Source organism: Chiroxiphia lanceolata, chromosome 7 (genome assembly GCF_009829145.1).
Source record: "Chiroxiphia lanceolata isolate bChiLan1 chromosome 7, bChiLan1.pri, whole genome shotgun sequence".
Classification (NCBI taxonomy): domain Eukaryota; kingdom Metazoa; phylum Chordata; class Aves; order Passeriformes; family Pipridae; genus Chiroxiphia; species Chiroxiphia lanceolata.
In genome coordinates this window covers 3,218,419-3,236,294 of record NC_045643.1, presented here as the reverse complement: position 1 = coordinate 3,236,294, position 17,876 = coordinate 3,218,419, and the positions used below count along the sequence as shown (strand labels likewise).

The 17,876-nt window shown below is 39.3% G+C and overlaps 1 protein-coding gene across 2 annotated transcripts in view; it reads left to right on the top strand.

Moving 5' to 3' along the window:
* Positions 1-1,862: 1,862 nt before the first annotated feature.
* Positions 1,863-17,876, top strand: part of CALCRL (calcitonin receptor like receptor) — a 66,913-nt gene continuing 50,899 nt past the window's right edge. Inside the window, exon 1 of one of the 2 annotated variants that reach the window (XM_032693598.1) lies at positions 1,863-2,245. Coding sequence is in view for 1 of the 2 variants with exons in the window: in XM_032693597.1 (XP_032549488.1) it covers positions 2,025-2,197 (173 nt within the window). In the remaining variant the exon portion in view is untranslated. The remainder of the gene's footprint in view (positions 2,246-17,876) is intronic. The other variant, XM_032693597.1, reaches the window with a different exon arrangement.

Sequence of the window (17,876 nt, the reverse complement as noted above, 5' to 3'; positions counted from 1 at the left end):
ACGGGTGTAATTTAGGCAACTTGCAGCCAGAGGAGGGGGAGATGGAGAAATTCCGGGAGCCAGCACATCTCTGAAGTGCAAACTGCACCAGTGAGGTGAATCAGGTGCCTGTACAGCAGCAGCAAGTAAGTTTCAATGATAGCTAAATACTTAGAATGTGAGACTTTGTAAATAATAATTCAAACAAGAGATAAACAAACAAGATGACATTTGATGTGCCAAATCAAACATGGCCCGTGTAATCCACCTCTCCAGCTAATTCAGAAGCCTGTCTTGAACACGTGTGCCTGGCTGGAATACATGGATTATTTTCCAAGTTACAATGTGTAATGTGCCATGTTGTAATCCATAACCTAGACCTGACTGGCCTAAGTAATACTCCCAGGCTCACTTGTGATGAAATTCCACTACCTGAGGTGACACCGTTTATTTTAGAGAAGTTCATTTCCATCACTGTTCAGAATCAGAGCTAATCCCCAGCTTATATCTGTTTACATTGCCTAGAGGTTTAGAGTGCCAGTTCTTAGTTCTTCACTGATTATAAAACTCAGACATTCTCCTGATGTCAGATCCTAGAAGCACCAACACTTGCATGTGCCAAATGAATACTCAAGTCATATGCCTGCTCTTTTGGTAACCCCGGAGTGTGATTTCACAATTCAGATTGTTCAGTGGCCATATGGATTGAAAGTGTCCATACCCCTCTTTTCCTTCTTCCAATTTTTCCTGACCCTGAATTAGGGGTGGTTTTGTTTGGTTTTTGTTTGTATGTTTGTTTGGGTTGTGGGTGATTTTCCCTCTTAGTTTTGGGTTTCTTGCTGTTGTCCTTTTTGAGGAAAAGATTTTCAATGGCCAGATGAATTCCCTCATCCAGTTCACAGCATGTTCCACAAATGATTCTGCTGGCAAAAAGAGTGGACGAGTGACAGGTAGAGAGAAGCGAGCAGAATACTTTTTCTTGATTTATGAGCAAATTAAAGGGTATCATTTTGATAGGTCCTTATGACACTGTGACCTTTGGGAGGTCCTTATGGTGTTCCATAAGGAGTACTGGTGTTCCAGCTTAATGCTCCAGGAACTCCTCCTTTGCTCAGCATGGTATTGTCATGTCCACACAGCAACTGCCCATTGATTTGGTGGGCACAGATTCTGTCTATAGCACAGGTATTGACTGTACAAAGAACTAGTGATAAATGCTCTCAAAGAAACATTTTTAGGTCCCAATACAAATCTCTTTGCAGCTAGTAAAAGGATTGCCATTCATTTTGTTTTGTCTCCATTGTGGCAGTTTTCAAGCCAGGCAGCTCATACCTATGCTTTCAAATCACCAGCGTTTAAAAATATATAGCCTAGAGACCTGTGCAGCAATATTAATGTTCCTGTTGCCTTTTTTTGTACCCTAGATATTCAAAGTCTTATTTATTTAAATACTTTTTTTTTCCTTGGGTACAAAACCAAAGTGTCACTTCAAATTATACACTCGCTTGAATTTGAAAACTTTGGTTCTGACCTTTGCCGCAGTTTAACATTTGAGGAATAGAAGTATTTCTCTGTAGAGTATGGGATGTAATGTAGTATGGGATGTAATGTAGCCCCTGCAGTTGCTGGCAGAGGTGGCTCACGTCAGTCACACTGAGGAGGAAGCAGCTCATGTATATTCCCTGTCTCTCAATAAAGATCCAAACGAATTTATTTCTCTGGGTCTAGCTGAAGGAGGAGGACGAATCTCACTGGCTCGACACGTGAAAGGACAGGTCCCGTGGTCTCCTCCTTTCCAGCAGAGCAGCGAGCGAGCGTTTTGCGCGTGGTTTCAGAGCAGCAGCTTTAATTCGGGGGCGGGCGAGCCGCAGCCGCCCCGGGGCAAGGTGCGGGCAGAGCCGGCGCGGCGCTGCCGGGGAGCAGATGGCAGGGCTCGGGCACGGATGCCAGAGGAGCCTGGCTTTCTCCGGGACGTGCCATTCGAGAGGGAAAAGTAACTCAACGCCGGCCGCAGGCGGGGTCGGGTGATGTAACAGGAAGCTCTGATGTTTCGCTGCTGCCGCCGCCGCTCCGCGCTCCATCGGACGCGCTCCCGGCGCTCCCGCGGCAGCGCTGCCCCCCGAGCCGCCGCTCCCGCAGCCCGGGCACTGGATTATACCCGGCGGCAGCACCAGGCTCTCGCAGCAGCTCTCGTTTGGCCGCGGAGGGAGGGAACGGGGTACATCGCTGCTTTTGTCTGAAAGCGTTCTCGTGAAAACTCAGCGCGGTGAGTAGCGATGGAAAAACAGTTTTCATTGTTTTACCCGGGAGCGACAGTTCTGTGCCATCTGAACGCGCTGAGAGTTACGCGTGTGTGCAGCGCTTTTGCATTGAACCGAGGCGTGTGATATGGAATCTGCAGGGAGAAAGGGGTATGAGGAGAACCTCCGTTTATTTTTAGTGAGCCAAACGCTGAGCTTGATTTTATAACTGGTGTTGTTATATCTCTCCTTGATAGAATAAACAGGTAGAAAGGGAGATAAAATGCCCTAATCAGCACTTTGAGGATTCTCTCTCAAACCTCTAATATTAACTAACCGAATTTCTGTCTTTGCATCTGGAGAGAATTAGAGGCTCATTGGGTTGAAAAGGGTCCTTAAGACTAACTCAGTACAACTGCGGCTCTTTCAAGAGAAGCTGATTTAGGTGATGAAGTGGTGTGGATTTTCTTCCTGAATCTTTCTTTAGTCTTATTGTACCAGAAAGAGGTCATACTCGAGTTGTTTCATAATTAGATTTTGTGTGGTAATTTCACAGCTAAAGAAAAGTAAAGCTTCTGTTTTGTTTGGACTTTCTGTTTGCTTGAGGAAAAGTTAGGTCGAGTTTGAAGCCTGTCGCGTGCCGGGGTGTAACTGTTTGAGGTTTTTAACCGCAAACACCAAGCTGATTTATTGACAGGTAATTGTCAGCTACTTCCTTTCCCTGAGAAACTATTGAACAGTGGGAAGTGTGTGATTCTGTGCCTCCAAGTATCAGCTACAAGGCAATTAAAAGTCTTGTCAGTTCTTCAGCTTTCCAAAAGAGGTGAGATATCCTCTGGTTTTACAGATGCGGTTGCTGTACTGAAATTGTTAATTCTGATCATTTACTCATGTGTGGAAGCAATGGATCTGTAGAATCAGGAAAATAAATCTCTTTAGGCTGTAAATCACACTTGGGTTTGATCTGCAATGAATCATTTGGTTATCCGTACAGTTTATAGGGGTCAAGAATGAAATACCAGTAAAAATAACTAACTTATGCCAGATACCTTGGGGATGGACTTTGCTGCTCTTACAACTGCGCCAATGCGGAGTCTTTCCAGTCCTCCTGTGGCTACTGGGAATCTTGTCATTCATTTGCAGTTGTAATGCATATAGCAGCTTAAACCTGTTCAAATCAGTGATGTGCTCTGAATCTGAGGTCCTTTCAATGCGTTGAAAGGAGATGCTCCAGGTCTAGATAAACAGGAGCAAGATTGGGTTTGAATCCGTGCGTTTCCTTTCAAAGCGCACATGCTGCAATGATGTCTGAAATTCTCAAGTAAAAATAACAACCTGTATTTTTACAGTATTTGCTTCTGTAGTCTGCTCAAACTCTCGTTGACTTTGCTGCGTATAGGAGCAATCCCAAAGTCTTCATCCAACTTTGAAAATCTTCCGCACAAAAGGCGCCTGGTGACACTGAGTCAAAGAAGGGGGCGCTTCAGATAAAAGGTGTTCACGTTGTTTTAATGATCAGTGCAGTGGGGAAAACTGTCTTCAGAAGTATTTCAGCTCAATGACTTAGAGTCTTATTTTTGTTTTTTTTTTTTCTCGAGTAACTGGTGTAGGTTGAGGTGCACACCTAGGAAGTGTTGGGCGTGTTTGCAGGTTTGAAGTCAGAATCTGTGTTATTTGCAGATTAAGCAAAGGCAGCAGCAGGACAGTGGTGTAGAACAGTGTCAATGCACTTCTTACTGGACGAAACTAAGTACCTGAATATATAACATTCATTGCAAGTTCAAGAATGGCATGATGTGTGTCCTTCAAATGCTACTGTACCCTGAATTTCTGATCAGTTGAAGTCTTTCTCTGTGTTAAGAAAAGTAGTATTTGTCCCTTTGAGTAGGCTTTTCGTGATACAACACAACTGTTGAAACTCTGGTCCACTGAGAGCCAGCGGGAATTTTTCCACCGACTGTCAAAGGGCAAGAAGTTCCTAAAAGTGGGTATTTTTCTGCTGAAGGAATTATACCTGGGTCACCCATCTGAGCACTTGCATTCTGCAGTCTGTAGGCAGCTGGTTTCTTGGTAACTTCCATAATTTTTGAGCGCTCCAGTTGAAGAACCCAGATGTACATGTCTCATTCTGGATAACTAATGTCATACCTGGCTCAGGGAAGGGACCCACTCTGGGAATGCAGGTTTGCTCTGTGGGCTGTCTGGGTATTGCCGTTCAGATTTTACACTAGGACACAATTAAGAACAAAAGCAAGGAAAGAAAGGAAAGCACAGTGCCTTTGCCACCAGCAGAATGATTAACTTGGTTCTGGATTCTGCACATTCAAGGTAATCAGCTGCTTCCAACAGCATTCCCAGCACAGGCTGGAGCTGGGTAGAATTGGGCCCACAAGAGTCCACAAAGTCATGCTGATAAAAGATTCAAACTGGGCCACAGTCACTGGGAAGAAACTATTGCTGTTGATATTTTTTTAATAATAACGTGTATGCAGTGATACTTAAAAAGCATATATCTGTTCACTTCTGTGATAAATGCTGAACATAAGCTATTTATTAAAGCAATTGGAGGAATTTCTCCAATAAGAAGTCCAAGTCTACGGTTAGGAAAACAAAACAGAATTTCTTCTGAAGAAGTTGTTCCCATCTGTTGCCAGTGTGTTTACGGTGTTCTTGATTTGCTCCCAAAATTCCTTCTGTGCTCCTGATCAGCTGTCACTCCTGTGGAGCACACACACAATATTGGCATTTACCTCTGTTCTGAGAGCTCTGTCATTGAGTTCCATGTGTTGCACTTTACTCAGCTGAGCTTTACACTTATTAAAAACAGTCTCTTAGTTTCTCATGTAACTGTTCTGTCGCTGGGAATTGTGCAGCAATTTGTCAGAGCTCTGGAATTAACTATATCCTTGATATTACCGTGTCAAGGAAGGAATGAATGCTTCTATTATCAAAACTGATGGGAGTTGACAAACAAATAACTTTGAGGCAGTAAAATAAGTGTGTTTATACATGTGGTTTTGTGTGTTAGACATATAATAATATATATATTATTTCTGTCTACAATGTATGCAGGTCTATATCATGCTGACTTCTATATTGCTAACGTAGCAACTAAAGAGAGAACATGTACGTTTCTAAAGAGACTTTCAAAGTAAATTAATCCTAAACCTCATGCTTTGTTTAGAAAGCCATGAATAGCAAGTGTTAGTATTTTGAAATGAATACATTTGAATGTTGTTTCCTTTTAATATTGAAAAGAATATGGAGAAAGCTTTCTATAGGTGCACACAACACATTATTTTTGGTTTTTGTACTCACGTTGGCAATTCAGATGTTTTCAGCATAAATCTGCTTGCGCAAAGAGCATCAGAAAATAGCCTATTTCTTACCTGTTATGTTGATGGAGAATTCCACAGCCAGTGTGGTACAAGAGAAGATCTTATGAAATTTAGTTCCATTAGAGCATTTCTTCTTAGCAATCCTTTTTGTGCTATATTAGAATCTGGGCAGAACCGAAAGGCTAAACTTTCACATTTTGAAAGTTTTGTTTTCACAGTCCTCGTGCTTCAGGCTCCCAAGTTTGTTTATACTGTTTATATTTTCCCAGCAAAGTCATCCTTTTTCTGCCCTAGTTCTGTGCAAACACTTTCAATCGTTTCTACAGGATACGCCATCCAAAAGTGATTTATTTTGAGTTGCTTTTCTTTGGACAGATGCATTTGAAGTACAATTAACTGATTGTAGTGCATCAAAAAAGACTTTCCATGGGAGAAGCAACGTTCTCCCTTCAACACAAGAAAACAGATTCTTGGGTAAATTTGCATGTGTCTCTTGAAGCTGTTGCCTTTTCATGTAGCATTGATGTCACTCGAGAATTTTCTGACCATTTTGGCCATTATTAAGCTGTAGCTGACCATTAAGATACCAGCTGAATTTTAGAAGATCAAACAATGTCGTATTTCTGGATTTATGTGTGGGTCACACAGCCCTTATTTAAAAAACATCCCCCCAAAAAGGAGTGATGGTTTTGTTTAATGAAGCCCATACTGTTACCAGTAATACCATGGACGAGGGGCCAAACATAGCAATTAGTGAATTTTTTTTTTGTTATTATTACTATGTCCAAAGCACCTACACATATACTATGATATGATATGATATACCAGCTGTGTTTGGGCTGAATATCTTTTCAGTGCCTAAAACCTACCTAATCTTTTCCACATATTCTTTGGTAATTCCCAGCTTGAAAACTCTGCTACCTTGATACTTTTATGGGCGTAAAGTCCCTCCTTGAATGACCATTTAGATTTTCCCCTCACTTTTTTTCTCCACCATTTCAGTGGTGAAATCTGGTAAATTAATATTAGTAAGTTTTATATTATTTTAATACTGATACTTCTGTTAGAGTTTCATTAGATTTAAAAAAAAAAAAAAAAAAGAAAAAAACCCCAAAGATGTACTGGGAACATATTTGTTATACCAGAAGTCGGGTTTTTTTAGGCTTTTAAAATATTTTTTTCATATTATATTAACAGAATTGAATATAATTTGCCACCAAATGTTGTACTCCATGGTTCTTACTACACATAAATACAAAAATATACCAGTAAGAGCTTTAGACATTATACTTCCTTCCTGTGTGGTTGCATCTATGTATTTATTTCCTGCCCCAAGTGAGGAAAAATATTATACTGTGCAACCTTTTATTACTAAAATGGCACATTTTTGCAATTATTATCCTGAAACGTTGTGTGTAATGGGAATATCTACCCTTTAGCTTCAGTTAGTGAGATCCAGCAGGTGTCACTCTGGGGATTAAATAAGGAACATTACACAAAAGGAGATAAAATTTTTTGGGAGGATTTAGGAGTATTTATTCTAACACATTTTTTTTGACCACGCATGCCTTTCTAACTCTGAAGTTTATTTTCTTTAGTTATATGATTTCATGGGTGTTTTCATCTCTCAGTGTATCCCTTTGAATATGAAAAATGACACATAATTGGTATTGGATTATACAGTCAGGAGTTTTACTCACAGGTGACAACTTTGAAATATAAAGGGTTGTGAATCAGTTGGATGTTGCCTTAATGATACTAAAAATCAGTTTTGTCATCTTCTCTGGGGACCAAAATTATTCTTTTTTGCAGTGGAGGTTCTGTTGCATAAGCAACATGTTTTCAGGTGTGATGAAGTCAAGGAGATTTATTTATTTATTGAAACAATCTACATGTTGTTGCTGTTCAGCTTAGCTAAAATTGATATGTCAGGTGGCAAATCATCCAAAGCTTCACAGTAAAAAAGTGTGGAGAAGAGAAACCAAGTTCTTAGTACAAGTCAGTGACGCATTTTTGGTGGGGGAGAAGAAAATGTCTTGTTTGTTGTGTTTCTTTAGGGAATGTGTTTGCTGTATTTGCTGATTGTTACACGAGTGTGTAACTCCATAATCTGAGAATTTCCTACTGTGTGGAATAGGAACGGGATTGTTAAAAATCTGTGGATTTCTAGAGAGGATCCTTTTTTATTTCCCACCTTGTGTTAATGCCGCCTCAAACTGAAAGAAATGGCTCAGCAGGCACCTTTGAAAGACAACCTGCAAATACAAGTCTCCCTTCAAATAGAAAGAAACTGGGTTTTGTAAATACATGCATGCATACGAGTATTTTTATATATGCACACACATATATACATTTTTACATATACATATATTTTCTATATTTATTTTTAAAATAATCTCATTCTAGAACTTGTAACCTCCGTCTACTTTAAACAATCCAGTTTCCTTTCTCTCACTTCTTTCTCCTGTTCAAGCCCCCATCCTGTTCCGTTTTAGATTCTATTCAACTTCCTTTCCTGTGATGACTCTGAATGAGTCACTTTGCCAGGCATTAAGAATGTGGCTTGACAATATTTCCAATATCCTATACTGGCTCATACAGATGAAATTAACCTCTGCCTTATCCTTCCTCTCAAAGAAATGTCTGTCTTCACACGTCCAGATTCTTGGAAGGGGAAGGTGGGGGTGGGAACCCTTTCCATAAATGACTATATACTGAATTTCACAGTCATCTTCCTTGAAGGGGAACAACACGTGTGTGCTCTGTAACAAAGTATCAGGATCAGGAACCTTTTTAAAATTGATTTAGTAAGTAGTTGGGAAAAAGTTTAAACAAGTTCAGGAAAGCCAAATGAAGACTCTTTACTGAGTGCTTATTCAAGTACTCTCTGCATGGCCACCACTCTGCATTCTTCACTCTTTATTAAATGTGTTGTTTGTTGCATCATAATGCACTGAAGGCCACCAAGGCTGTGCTGTTTTTGTGGGCAGCGAGCAGCAATTGGAGAAAAGCACATGCTAAGTAGGCACTTAGACACTAAACTGAATTATAGCCTTTGGTGTGGTTATCTGGGTGCCAGCTCAGTGTGGGGCTTGGGGGGAGGGTTTGGTTTTTCCTTTGTTTTGGTTTTTTCTTCTCTCAGTTTTGGAAGGAATAGAAAAAGAAGGATTTTTTTTTTTTTTTTAATGCTTCTAATCTGTTAATTGTGTGTGTGCATCAGGACATGAAAGCCTTTCTGCTGAAAACAAACAGGAAAAATTATAGTCCTGGAAAAGAACAACTTCGGAAACCAATATGTAAATGAGAGTAAGAATTCCCCTCAAGTCAAACTCTGCTATTGCAGTGTTCTCACCCTATGGAGCTGGAGAATCTCATCCTCCATCAGTTTTCACTAAGGGAGATCTGAAATATTATATCACTTCTATAATTTTCTGCGTGTTATGTCATAAATGTAATTAACATTGTCACAAATTACACACCAGTGAGCAAAGTGGAAATAGAATTTTTTTTTTTCATATCTGTTTGCTGTCACAATGTAGGTTTTATCTAAAATGAGTAACAGTTGTGATTGGAAGCTCAAACCGGTATCTGGAGTACAGCCATTGTATTAATTTAAATTTATGTTTATTTTCTCACTCTGGAAATTCATCCTTTCTGGCTAAAGGAGATGATTTGATCAGTCTTCAGCTCTTAACATTGTCACTGGATTGATTGTGGGAGTCACAGCATGGTCTTACAAGAGCCTTTTTTTCCCCCAATCCCACATGCTGGATGTGCTATATCAGCATTTTGATGAAAATAGGTAGAAAAATATCATTCTGATCATTTTAGCCTTTTAGCATGATCCACTGGGGTCTAGGTTTCCTTTTTTTCCCCTTCCAATTATTCCAGAAGAGCAGGTACAAGTAGAGCTTTTTCTCTAGAGAAGATCCCTCTTCTGCAAACTGCCTATGTAATCCAAGGGAAGAATTCAGCCAGTTCAACTGTTCAACTGGACACTTTTTATTTAGAGCTACAGAGATAAAATAGCCTGCTGACATGCTAAACTTTTCCTAGAGTCACATTACAGCCCAGTGAAGGACATGGCAGTAATTCAGGGTTTGTTGGAAGGATGGCAAAATGCTTGTACTGTCTCTGCAGGGGCACTGGGGCACCAGACCATGGCACTGTATCCTGCCATTTCTAAGTCAGGGTGAAGTCAATGCCAAAAAAGCCCAGGTTCAAAGCAGATTTTTAGGGACCACTCAGCTTTTTAAGTCAGATTAGGCAACGGGAGAAATGGTGATGTGGAAATACATGTTTTCCAAAGAGAACAGACTAGCATGATAGACCTGTGATAATTCAGCTTCCTCAGGGAATGCACATTTGCCAAATCAAAGAAGTGTTCAAAAATAGAATTATACCCTTCAGGAATGCAAAAATTCTTAAGCCAGAGGTTTTTTTTGTTTTCTTTTATTTTTGCAATTTCTTTAGCCCTTGTGTTTCAAAGAATTTGATACCTGTGTATTTTTAAATATTTACAGCTTTTAAACAGGACAGTTGTCCAACTTCTCCTTCCTTGAGCACTAATTAACAATGAAACAGTGAAGCCTGGTAGCAAAGAAGACAGAACGATGGAAGGAATGAAAAACGCACAAAGAAAAAAAAGCCTGAATCTTAAAATATTGTTCCCATAGGAAAGTAAACTGTGAACAAATCAGTAAATGGAGTCATGTTCCCTTTAGCCTGACTTACTACAGAGACAACGCCGAATCAGTTGTTCTGTGGTCAGTCAAATTTTGGTAAACAGAAAGACTCCTTTAAATGGTGAGAAATCTGTATTTGCAGACATGAATTCACAGCACAGTTACTAAATTCTTTGTTGAGTATTTTAATTTGGCAGCAAGGAGAGTTGCTGGGTTTCAGCCTGTGATCTGGTTGAGGTGTTGGTAACCGCAGCGATGGGGTAGCTCGACTTTCCTCATCCAGAGAGAAGGTGAAACATCTGGTTGTCACACATGGAAGATGTTTATTACCACACTCCTCTTCCTCTGTGCACTGAAAGAATTATTCCTATTTCTCTGCCATGCTAAATGTGTTGACTGCAAGATCCTACGATCTTTTCAGAATTTAAACCGATGATTTTCCTTCATTCATTCCCGTCATTCTTGCCGTTTGCCCCGTGTGGGTAAAACCATTCTGCTGTCTTCCCTGGCGTTTACAAACACCTGTGTTTTTATTTGGCTTATCCAAGCCATGCAAAGGCATGGGGTTGTTTTGTAAACCTCCACGGGCAGTCAACAGCCCACGATTCCTCTGTGTGCCAGGGTCATCCACTCACCTCCAGCACGGGGCACGATTCGTGCACGTGCAGCCCCCACGTCGTGTGGGTTCCTCTGCTGCCACACATCCGCTATTGAAACAAAAATTGCTGAATGACAGTAATAGAGAGGAACAATGGGCTATTACAGGATGTTCAGGCAGGGTCATTACAGTATATTTTCTTGTGCAGTCTTGTTATGAACAAGCTTCGTATTTACCAGCTTGTTTCATTTGTCAGCACCCTATTATTAATTAGTGTTGTTTTCTAACAAAGGTCAACTTGGTGAAACAAAAGTTTTATCTAATAGCCCTGTGGAAAGCTGCTTTTCAACATTTCTTATAAATTTATAGATTTTGTAAGTATTCTGCATGTATATACCATCATTGGTAATGACACCAAAAAAAAGGGCAGGAATCTTTTTCGCTATCAAGCTGCAAATTAGCTCCCATGTACTCAGCAAAATGAAATCACAGAAGCTTATGATGGGCTGTTGTATATGGAAGTTTATACAGATCATTTAAAAGGAAAATATTTTGCCTTTGGATTTTGAAAAGAAAGCAGCTTATTCGCAGTGCTGCTTTTTGACACACAGGGTATTTTCCATGATTTCCAACACCCTAGAATCCAAACGTTCAGTTTGATATGAAAGGTGAAGAAAAGAAATAGCACCTATTTGAAGCAACTGTGGACTGTTTCTGTGAGATGTGATAAAATTAACAGTTCTTTTTCTGAAGGACACCCACTAATGGGCACGGCTGCAAAGATTTGAGAAGGTTTCCGATTAATGTGAAATAAGGAGTTCAAGCAAGAGAGGATTCAGTCAAATTTAGGGAGACATTTGGAATTTGGATCCAGGGATTAGTAGAATAGACTAAGAAACCAGTCCACAGAGATTTGGGGTGCTGATGAAAAGCAGATTTGTTTTCAGCACTGAATGAAGATGTTTCAATTTTTAATTAAGACTCATAATTTTCTTAGACGTGAAAATGGTATCTTTGTGTCCTTGGAATGAACACAGCCCGGTTTGGAATACTGGGCTGTATTTGTGTGACACACAAATGGAAAACTAAGGGCACTGTGGGTCAGTGTTGAGGTTAGCAGAGCTGTAAAGGGGAAGTCTGGCAGCACAATATCCCACAGCCCATCTCGTTGCCACCGTCCTTTGCATGCGAGCGCGGGGCGGGAGAGGGAGTTGGCCACAACAGGATCATCCGTGTGAGTCTGGTTCTTGCAGAACAAGGAACATATTAAATGGCATTAAAGTGTCCGTGGATGAGGATCTGAATCAATGCTACTCATCAAAAAGCTTTTCCAAGCTGCACAGTTTTTGTCCAGTTTGACAAATGGCTCGTTAGAGACCAACTAGTTTTCCTCTCTGACTCCATCTGACTTTTGAGGCTTCAATCCTACAAAACCCTTGAAGTCACAAGTAGCATATTTGCACAGTGCACATACCTTGTGAAACTGTATGAATGACAGAGCACAAAACAAGGCCAAAGGTTTGCAAATCCAGCAGCAATTTAAAGGGAGTTATAAATGAGGGGAAATATTGAAGACTAGATATGTGTTGGAGGAAATGTCTTTTGTTCACTGTGTCCACACCACTACGACTTTTGGAAAGTGGGACAGAGAGAGCGCTCAGTGGTTATTTATCACACCCAGAGTTATTTGCATCTGTTTAACAAAAAAATATTCATGTGTTGCTTGGTATAGGATGGGCAGTGGGCACTGCTTAGTGTAAAAATAAAGCAACTAATAAATGCCTGTCAACAATATTTCTGTCACAATAACCTGCAGCACAGTAGTTAAGATGTTCCTCCTAAAACACCATGTGATCTTATTTGGATGTATGCAAGTACTTTTTTGAACTTAAAAAGCTCCAAGAAATAGATGTGGATTTCCAGAATCCATTTATAATGTTTTTTTAAGCAAACATTTCAATATATAGAGCATTGAACATGACAAAGGGATTACATGTGATGATTTTTTTCCATCAGCTGGGTTTTCTTAGAGGGTGACCAGTGACCATTTGAAAGAGCACTAGTTTCTTGGGTGTATGTCATGCCACAAATCTGGATAAAAATAATTTTTTGGGGGGTTTCCAAAGGGATAACCTGCAGCTGATTGCTGAAAGCCTTTATCTTGATTAGAGAGAGAGAGATTATAAGCATGCTTTAGTAGAAAATAAATTAGTTCCAGTCCTGTAAGGGGAATAAACTGAGTTTGTCACAGACAGATAGTGGTTTCCTGACACTGGACATGTGGTTAACAGCTTCCAGTGTTTGAAGATGTCATGGGTCCTATGGATTCTGTGGGTTTGTGGCCCTTTGGGCTTACCAGGAAGGTCACCAAGTTATCGAGCCACTGCTGTCTGTTTGAAGGGATTCAGCTGCCTTTCCTGCCCCGCTCTTGCAGAACCTCAGCTTTCAAAGGCTGCTCCTATGGATTTCCCCATATCTAGATCTTGTTTTCTAGCTAAAAACATAAAACTAAAAAAAAGGGAGGTTGAAATGTAATTCTTTGCATTCTCCTTTCCTTTGTGTTCCATCTGATCCTATCGACTCTCTTTTTATCTACTACAATCTCTGTGTAGTAACCAAGTAAGTCTTCACTCCATTCCTTTTCCTGTGCTCTGGGAATCTTGGACTGCTGCCTTTCCAAAACTGTCCAGATCTCCAGATCTTTAGGAGAAGGATTCTTACTTCTCTGCAAGAAGTTCTTTGGAAGAACTTACTGTTCTCTCCCCATAAAACCTGAGAGTATATGTTGTGGTAGAACCAAGCATTGAAGAATCCTTGCTCAGCAAACCTGTATGGATAATACAGAGGGTGGTTGAGCCAGGAACCCTGTAGACCTTTTAACTTAGGTTATCTTGTCTTAATGAGAGCATGGTCATCAGAACACCTGTTTCTAAGCTGCATCTCTTGCAAAGAAGTGCAAGATATACACGTGGAAGTTCTGGCTCCATCTTCACTTGCAGGAATGTAACTGCCTCTATTTTTGTAGCCAGAATTGAGGAATAACAGAAAATCACTCGTTGGCTTTTTTTTTTCCCTTCCAAAATGTAGCAAGTGTGTTGTTATTGTTACTGGTGGAAGATCCCTTTTCACAGTCTTCCAATTCCTTCAGCATTTCCCTTGTTTTGTGTCAGGAAGGTAACCTTTGTGACATCCTGTTTTATTTACCAGCCTGTATCTGGAAGCTGCAGGAATCCTGTGTGTGAAATCACAGCACAGTCCTCAAGACAGACAGAAATCCTTGATCTTTGTTAGAATATAATTTGGTAGCAAACTGAATAAAGCTGCGACTCCTGTCAAGTGTTTGTTTTAAATAGCACCAACTAGTACTTTTTTCAAAACCAGAAAATGGTGAAGTGATTTAAAAGAAATCAGAGTTCTCTTGTGTCCTCCCCAAAATTCAGGCTGTGCATTGGTGAGGAATGGAGAAAGAGAGTTTTGTTGCTGATCCCTCTCTAAGTTCACACACCTCTGCAGTTCCTACTCTTTTTGCTGGAGTTGGAATCCAAATACAAAAGTACTATGGAAAAGGGCTGCTCTTGCATTATGTCTGGCAGACTTATAACCTGGGAATAACTAAAATGTCATCAGAAAGACTGTTCTCATGAGATTCCCGTCCAGATTTCCAACAAATCTGGAACATTATCCAAAGAAGTGTAGAATGTTATACAGTCATACAATTACAGCAGAGCTTTTGATTGAGTTTTTTAATGTGACGTGGGTTTATTGGTTTGTCTTTTTTTTTTTTTGGCCTTTTTAATTTTTTTTTCCTTTGGGGTTGAAGTTTTTTTTCATTGCTGTTCTTCCTTTGTCACTTTATCTAAAAAGACTTTTGCATAATTTTAGCTTGTTTCTATGTCCCCTTCCGTCCTTAGCTTTTTTTCTTTTAATTCAAATTGCTCATTCTCCATTCTCCCAGAAATAAGTGTCACTTTTTTATGAACAACAGTCTGTTAAAATGGAGGGTGGTGAGAGTTTTGCAGAATGAACTATAGAACCAGTTCATACTAATTTTCTAATTATAGATGGATCACTAATGAAGATTAACTCCAATTAGTGGGTGGACATTATTTAACAAAAAGTTTTTATTTGCTTAGTTTCAAGAAGATTTAATACAGAGCTTCATGTTACTGTTACATCAAACTGTCCTTACTCACAAATCTTTGATAGATGCAAGTGTTTTCATAGTTTTAGGAACAATCCACTGCTTAGATCAGCTGTTACTCCAGAACTACAATACGTGCAGGAATAATTTGGGCAAAGCTCTGCAGCAAGCACCAGGAGCAAACAGCTTGTTTGCTAGACATAGGTGAAGCAATTTTGGTGCTCTTGCTGTGCTAGTATTCATCAGTAATTAATTCCATGGCCTGAACTAGAGCGCTCAGAGACCATGTTATCATTCCAGAAGAGTCCTGCCAAGCAGCTGGTGCTGTGTCTTGTTTTTGTTGTTTTTTTTTTTTTTTTTTCTTTCAGGGAAGTAGAATTGAGCTCACTGGAAATGTTTCTCATCTTTCCCTGATAGAAATCAGTAAACATAATAATCCAAAATAAAAACACGTTTGACATACATTACCTGTATGGACAAATATATATTTGACTTTTATTTATCGTTCCTTCAATTCTTTAATAGGTAAATTAACAAGATATCCACCGTTTAAGTTTCATTTATGACGTTAGCATCCATATTCCCCTAAAATAAAGTCTGATAATCAGATAAGTTTAAGGTAATTAGCTTTTTAGGAGGAAAAAACTCTTTATCTATGTAACAAATGCGAGGGGAAAAAACATTGGTCGGCACAACTTGTGACTACAGCATATATTAGAGTGCTCTTTTAGAATTTATTAATTAGTTTAGAATTATTTATTAATTATTTATTAATTACTTAGTTACAGGTGTTTTCCTTGGGAAAAAAAATGTACTTCTCTAGCACCCACACTGCAGCTGCTCCAAGGAAATATTTGTGTACAGGAATTTTGTTCATAAGTTTGCTGTGTTAGATGAGAGATTTAGGAAAGTTTATTCACTTTGAGGGAAAAAATCCAGCTCTTGGTAGACTGTTAGGGTTTTTTTTATACTGAGAAGACCTGCGCTAGCACCTTTTTATCAGCCTTGATTCATCAAACATTAATAAATTTAGTTCCAAAATTGTACATGTTAGATTATTGTGCCTCTGTGCACTCCATGAATAATATGGAGGGACTTGTTCATGCTTGGAAGTATAAGTATATAATAATATAAGTATATTATAGATATTAATATTATATAAATATATTATATAATAATATAAGAATGCAGAAGGCCATATGGCTTATCCCACTCTGCAGCTACTTATTTGTTGAACTGAATTTGTTCCTGCATTCCCAATCTTTGGGCTCCAGCCTCAGCACCATCCCACCCCCACACTTATAAATTTGTACATAATTTTTCTGCCCATTTAATGTGCAGATCTGTGGCTGTAAAACAGCATAATGGAAACCCCGTATTCCAAGGCAAGTCAGGGCAGAGAGGACTATTGCTACTAATAGTCTGTTCAAGTCCAAGATGGCTTGGTATATTCTTCTATGTGCTGATAAACTGATTTTATTTTCCTTTGCTCTTAATTTCTGACTTGCTTCCTGGCTAGTGCACCTAACTGAGCAGCTTAGTTTTTACGAATTTTAAGTGGTTGTCAGGTACCTTTTGTAACACAAGGATCAAGTTCAAACAGTTTCAAGGTGCTGGTGGTCTGTATATGATCATGCTGCTTGTTCATATCATATTCTAGACATATTTGTACCTTGCAACTGTAGCTAGAGCTTGAGAATGTTGTAAAACTGACAAACGTGCCAAGCCTCCAAGAAGCTAAACCAAATGCACAAGTTTGTTTCCACATACTGGGACTGAGCTCTCTTTTTCCCCACTGTCACCTTCTCTCCCATCCTGATATTTTGGGTTTTCCTCTCAAGTTTTTAAGAGTTTGGCTCCACAGCAAATTGCTCCTAAGACAATTAATGTTGTGGGAACAGATGTTTTTGATTTGTTGACAGTGACATGTTGTTTTCAGAGATCAGAGTATTTCAGGGGTCAGGAGATTATATTTTTGCAGTGCAGCTCCTGCTTTTCATTTATCTTAGAATATTTAATGCTGTTTCCCAGGTGTAATTGAACTGGAACCTTTATACTCAATATTGAGAATTTCCCATCTTGAGTCAGATCCAGGCCAGTGAGCTTTAGTATCCTCTTTCTGACTTCTGTATGTAACCTCTGCATGGTGTTTTCTGAAATGAAAAAAAAAAATGTAAAAATGTATGCATCACCTTAAGAAATTGATTTTTTTTTGGCAATGATTTGCATAAACAAAAAAAAAATCTCCTTGATTAGTACTCTGAAACTCACGGAACTTTATCTAACTACCAATTTAGCTAACAAAGATAGTATAATATTATCCAGACATGAAAAAAAAAAAACAGTGGCTGAAAGCAGTTGAATGAAAGATCTTTAGTGTTTATGCAAGCTATATGCTGTGCTATATAAAGTAACACAGTATTTTTATAATAATCAGCCATTAATTCTGTTGACTTCCTCCTCCTCCCAGAATTAGCACAGAGAGAGGAAGGCACGCTTGTGTTTTGTTTAAAGCATTGATCAACAACAACTCCTTAACTTTCTTTTTTTACTTTACTAAAACTCACTTGCTCACAAACAGTGACAAGACTCAGGTTTGAAAGTACAACTTCAGTTCTCCAGGAGTGGCATTGAAATGTGTACAAAGACCATTTGAACATCTGGATTATTGAGGGCAGGTTCAGTACTCACCACCTACTCTAATCTTGCTCCTGCAACATGAGAAGATTAATAAGATGAGCACCAAGCATTCTGCATTTTGATAATTTTTATGCCCTCAACGTGGTAATTACATTTCAATGTTTTTCCTCCTGATGGTATAAGGGCCAGTGGAGAGGAAATATAATCAGAGTTCCTGTAATGAACAAGCTTCTCAGGGAAGAGAAATTATCACGC